This window comes from Sinocyclocheilus anshuiensis, unplaced genomic scaffold (assembly GCF_001515605.1).
Source record: "Sinocyclocheilus anshuiensis isolate Anshui unplaced genomic scaffold, SAMN03320099.WGS_v1.1 scaffold1024, whole genome shotgun sequence".
Classification (NCBI taxonomy): Eukaryota; Metazoa; Chordata; class Actinopteri; order Cypriniformes; family Cyprinidae; genus Sinocyclocheilus; species Sinocyclocheilus anshuiensis.
Window position 1 is genome coordinate 14,758 of NW_015552843.1, and position 6,272 is coordinate 21,029.

Consider the following 6,272-nt stretch of genomic DNA (forward strand, 5'->3'; position numbering starts at 1 on the left):
GTAGGGGTAAGATATTTAACTTTTTTTTATTTTTTTTTACCAATTATCCAAATAATGTTTAGTTCTAGAAAGCTATTATTATCAGAGGACACATGAGCATAACGGTTAGATCAATGAATGAGAGGGCAGCATTACCAGAGTTGCCCATTTACCACACCTTGTTCATCCCATAGACTGTATAAAAACATGGACGTAGTGTCCGTGACGTCACCCGTAGATTTCCGAAGAGCATTTTTGATGCTCAAAAGTGGGTGGAGGCGGCAGTCGCCATCTTGGCAGCGCGTCATTCCCCGATAATTGAAAATGGGCAAAGAGGTGGGAGCAGGTTGCTGAAGCCACGCCCACCTAGCTCGACGGTGGTGGCAGCAGCGGCAATCCACCTTTCACTCATTCTGCCCTTAATTATGCAGAACTTTAAGGCTTAATATAATTTAAACGGATGAGTTATAAAAAAAATTCACCCCCCTCGCAGTTGTCATGAAGGGCAAAATTAGCTATATAGACCAAAATAATTTTTTGAACCAGGCTGTAAACATGTTTTTTTCTGCTGTAAATTTGGGCATGAAACGGATGAGTTATAAAAAAATTCACCCCCCTCACAGTTGTTATGAAGGGCAAAATTAGCTATATAGACCAAAATCATTTTTTGAACCAGGCTGTAAACGTTTTTTTCTGATGTAAAGTTGGGCATTTTAACATGGGGAGTCTATGGGATTGACTCCCTTTTGCAGCCAGCCTCTACCGGCCAGTTGATGAATTACAGTTTAAGTCACTTCCTTGCTGGCTTCACAAGAGAGAGCGGGAGGTTGCCGCTTGGGTCATCCCTGTTGCTTGTGCACCTTTTCCTACCCAATTTCTTCCTTCCAGTCAACTTTGCATTTAATATACTTTGATATAGCACTCTGTGAACAGCCACCCCTTTCAGTAATGACCTTCTGTGACTTACCCTCTTTGTGGAGGGTGTCAATGATTGTCTTCTGGACCATTGCCAAGTCAGCAGTCTTCCCCATTTTTGTGGTTTCAAAGAACAAGCGATAACCGGAATTTATACTGTAGGGATGGTAATTTAATGAAACTCAAATGTAAATATTCTAATATTTTGAGATACTGGATTTTTGACTTTCATGAGCTGTAAGCTCTAATCATAAAAATTAAAACTAAAAACTTTTGAAATGTTTTACTTTAAATGTAATGAATCTAGAATATATGCAAGTTTCACTTTTTGAAATAAGTTACAATTTTTTTTTCCCATGATATTCAAATTTTTGAGATGCACCCGTGTATGTATATGTGTGTATATATATATATATATATATATATATATTCTAATTTTAGTTTGATGTTTCATACTTTCTTACAAAAGGTTTACACTTTATCTCTACGGAAATGTGTCGTCAGCTAGGTGGAGAGCTCTACTAATTCCTACTAACAAATGTAACAGCGCACACAAACGCTCCAAAGGAAAAGGTTAGACACAATTGAAAGGAAGGGGGAGGAGGAGCGCCGCTGCTTGCCGTGGTAAAAGCAGTACAGAGCTCAATGCTCGCACTGACAGCATGGCAGGAGACAGCGACAGCAAGTTGGACAATCAAGCCGAAAATGAGCATGTTGTCAGGCAGCCTTTCCTCATCGGGGTAGCCGGCGGCACTGCCAGCGGCAAGGTTGGCATTCTGCTTTCCCTTACATGAATTTTAGTTATAGTTTGTTTTATGTTTTGTCAGAGATGAGATGAGCGCACACTGACCGCGTGGCTCATTGTCATGGAATAATCAATGTGCACATTTATTTTATTCCCCGAGATGGTTTGACATGTCCGATGTAAAAACGGACATATAGACTTTTAGCATTTAAGGGGTGATCTAATTGACTAATTTATCTATTTAATAATTTTTAAATCAAGTTTAATCATTTAGATGGAATAAAACGAATAAAAAGTCATAGTATTTTTAAAAATGTTATACAAGTACTGTGAGAATATATTATTAAGTACTTCGTTAGTGTGTCTCTTAAAAACAAGGATGTTGGTCATTTTCCTGATATAGACAACTCCCACACACTGTCGCCATGCACTATGGTGATGGGGGACTTACCAACTTATTAATAAGCATTTAATCAATACTACTATTTTCATCAAAATCCTCTAAATCCATTTGCGAAAAGTCTTTTGTTGTTAGAAAACAGCATACTTGCGCCGGGTAAATCTCCACAATGCCTCTGACATTCCATCAGATTCATTCAAATCCCATCAGCTGTCGAACACCCTAATTACTGCTTTACTTTAGCTAAATATACAACGTGTTGAGGAAAGTCTAACTTTGTCGTTATACGTGGATAAAACCTTGTCCGCGCCGGAGGATGTCTAGTGTATGCTAGGATAACAGTTATGATACAAGCACAAAGAACGATCTCTTTGTTTCATGAGCTAACGGTGTGTTATGAGATCAGAGAACGAGATAAAAAAAGTTTATATATGTGTGTGTTTAGCGTTAAACCCGAACCACTACGGAATTTTGAGGATAAAGAGGAGTAATCGCGGAGCTTTTGTTGGTTAACGTTATTGGGGTCAGCGGCACAACGAATGTGTGTCACATCTTACCTCATTTACGTGCGTAAAGGCGGCGTGTGTGCGTGCGGGCGTGCATACGCAGTGATGCGTCAAGACGGCTCATTCAGAGAAGCCTGTTATTGAAATATTTATAGATAATATGTTTGTGTAGTTTATTTAGAGTAGGGAAATAAATAATATACTTTTAAAAATAAACTGAAAAGTAAAAATGGTACAATAAAAATGGGTAAAGTTACCACGCCATACCTGGTAACAACCTGGTTAATATTTATATACTTAATAATGTTTTATATCACATTTTATGTTTTAAAATAATATATTTAATGTTTGTTATTTTTATGACATCTATATATATATATATATATATATATATATATCTAAAAAAAAAAACAATGTTTTCAATATAAATATTTTATATTTGGCATACATTTATAGTATTAGTGTCATGTTTGTACAAGATTTTTTATATTTATATTATTTATTATGTTTATGTCATTATTGGCCATAGTTGCTGGAAAGGCCAATTATGATAAAGTTTAAGTCATCATGTGGAATACTATTGCATTTTTAAGTTTTCAGTTTATGTTTTACTGACCACTCTGTTTAGTCGTTATTTAAAATGTCTCTGTACATAATTTGTCTGTTCCTTTCTGTTTCCATTTGCTAATCTTGTTTGCTTATGTTATGACTGCTATATCTCCCAGCTGTCAGGTGTGCAAGTTTCTCTCTCTACCACATTGCTTGGAAGAAATGTGTTATCTAATTTCTCAGTGAAAATGCTTTGATTAGACTTTCTAAAGCTGTATGTTATCATTCATGTGGGCCTGTAGACTCTCGGTGTGCTGTTTAAGGACACCAGTTTGTTTACATCCTGAAATTGCTCGACCAAAGCAGATAGCTGACTGAAGCAAGTGTTTCCTTTCTAAGTTTAATGCAGCCAGAAATGCTTTTGCATTGATAACTTGCATCACAACCCAACCCACTATTGATGCACTTTAGGTAGCATTCGCATTACATTTCTAAACAGCAGCTTAGCTTGTTGGGTACACAAAAATTAATCCGGGGAATGTTTAGTCAGCAACAGCAGAAGCTGGTTTTTGGCTGTCCTGCAAGGTTAGTTTAGGGGCCGGTGACAGGCCAGGCTAGGAGAGATGCCCACCTCACTGCAGATCACTCATTACTGGGGACAATGGTTTCTTCCTCCTTCCTGCTGTAGGCTGTTATGAATTTTACAAGTCTCTCAGCATCCTGCTGATGATTCAAAGGTAAAGGATTGTCTTTCTATGCCTGTAGGCCATTTAGCATGTGAGCTGGATTAGTGGTTACTTTGGCTGGAGGTTGATAGATCGTGGGCACAGACTGTACCAACAAATGTCAAAGAAGTGTTTGAGCTCTCTTTTTTGTTTCTTTCTGCAAGGCTTTAGCACAGTGGAAAAACATGTAGTTATTATATAATATAAATTAGTTTGTTTTGGCGAAGCCAGTGTAAAATGAACCAAGTTGAAATGCACTCTCAGCATGCATTGTGGCATGAATAAATTGGTAACACTTTACAATAAGATCCTATTAGTCAAAACATTAACTAAAATTAACTAACAATGAGCAATTCATTTTTACAGTACTTATTAATTTCAGTTAATATTATTTTAAAAATACAGCTGTTCATTGTTATTTCATGTCAGCTCAGGTCCATTAAATAATATTAAAATAACATTTTAGTAATGTATTAGTAAATACAATTTACATTTATTGCTAATTCATGTTGACTGATGACGTTTTCTAATATTAATAAATGGGACTTTATTGTAAAGTGTTACCAGTAAATCATGCAAAATACTGCTTTACTGTTCATTGTTCAACATGCTGCTAGTCCATTTGACTTGCACATCAGTTGGTGACTTGGTGTTAACTAAAAGTGCACCATTATATTTAAATATGTGGTTGAGTGTCACCGTCATTATGGTATAAGGACCCGATATGTCAAATTGGTGTAACTTTGTGTAAAACCTGGTGCAGGTATTATAAAAACATTTAGTTTTGTTTTTTGGCTGTTATACATTATTGTGGAGCATGTAAAAACTAGATGCAACAGAAACTCCATGCAATCCTTGTATTTGGGCTGTGATTATTATTTTGCATGTGACAGAAAACAGTATTATTTCCGTAACTCTTAAGTGAGAAATGCATTGTGTTTCGAAATATGTTACAGGCCTTGAAGCAAACCACTGGTTGTTTTTGCTTAACATATGCTTGGTGTGTATGTGTGTACTGTGTAGCTTCTTATAAGGGTCTGGGACAGCTTGGACTGATTGTGGATTATGCTTTAAATGGATTGAGCGACTGGCAGGCAGCATTGCAGCTGGTGAAGGAAAGCTTTGTAAGACATTTAAGCACATACACATAGGTTAGATACAGCAGGGTTTCATCATATCCCTGCACTGCGGCCTGTCTTGTGCTCGGCTCTTTATTGGCATGTGGTTGACTCTTAACATGATCTGAACTCATCGCAGGTGGTTTTCATTGTTGTTTTGTGGAGATATTCTTCCATAATAGTAGCTTTTACTAGTCTGTTTATATATCATACATCAAGTGATTGTGACAGTAAGTTTATTCAGTTTTTTTGGACTTTGTATGGGAATCCTTTCTGTGCTAAAGTATTAATATTTGTTATATCATCATGATTGGGTCAGCTATATGGTACACCATAGACCTTGTAGATTTTAGTGCCGTTTCTCCCTCATCAGGGTGTGCCTCCGTCCTCCATATTGGTCAGCTATTACAGAGTATTGAGGGTGCCCATTAGTAGACTGTCTTTGGAAAATATAGCCTATCAGTTTTATGAAGGAAGTCAGTGTACCAGACATTGTCGAGCTGCAGAGAGGAGTAGAAATCTCTCCGTGACAATGTGAGCAAACCTGCTTATGCTCTTCATAACTGCTCATGGTTTGTGTTTTTTTTTGTTTTGTACAAGATGTGTCACCTGTGAGTATACTCCTTGTTCTTTGCTTTGTTTTTAATAGGCATATTTATTGTTACTGAAACAAGGCGTTAAGGGATTGAAGAGACACAGAAAACACCTTTTGTACATTCACAGAGCCAGTTCTGTTATGTAAAGTTCTGTGTTTATGCCTCGAGTGGGGGAGGTGTAATTTTGATTTTGACTAGTCTTTCAGACATTTTTAGTGATATTTGTATTTTATGTATGTTGTTGTTTTATGTCATTCTTTTTTTATATATATATATATACAGTGGGTACGGAAAGTATTCAGACCCCCTTCAATTTTTCACTCTTTGTTTATATTGCAGCCATTTGCGAAAATCATTTGTTAATTTTTTTTCCTCATTAATGTACACACAGCACCCCATATTGACAGAAAAACACAGAATCGTTGACATTGTTGCAGATTTATTAAAAAAGAAAAACTGAAATATCACATGGTCCTAAGTATTCAGACCCTTTGCTCAGTATTTAGTAGAAGCACCCTTTTGATCTAATACAGCCATGAGTCTTTTTGGGAAAGATGCAACAAGTTTTTCACACCTGGATTTGGGGATCCTCTGCCATTCCTCCTTGCAGATCCTCTCCAGTTCTGTCAGGTTGGATGGTAAACGTTGGTGGACAGCCATTTTTAGGTCTCTCCAGAGATGCTCAATTGGGTTTAAGTCAGGGCTCTGGCTGGGCCATTCAAGAACAGTCACAGAGTTG

At 37.0% G+C, this 6,272-nt stretch overlaps 1 protein-coding gene across 2 annotated transcripts in view; it reads left to right on the top strand.

Annotated features, from left to right (window-relative positions):
• The first annotated feature begins 1,372 nt into the window (after positions 1 to 1,372).
• Positions 1,373 to 6,272, top strand: part of LOC107668082 (uridine-cytidine kinase 2-A) — a 9,250-nt gene continuing 4,350 nt past the window's right edge. Inside the window, exon 1 of one of the 2 annotated variants that reach the window (XM_016459855.1) lies at positions 1,373 to 1,661. In XM_016459855.1, coding sequence (XP_016315341.1) covers positions 1,557 to 1,661 — 105 coding nt within the window. In that variant the 5' untranslated portion in view covers positions 1,373 to 1,556. Of the gene's footprint in view, positions 1,662 to 3,777; positions 3,832 to 6,272 lie in introns of those variants that run through there. The other variant, XM_016459856.1, reaches the window with a different exon arrangement.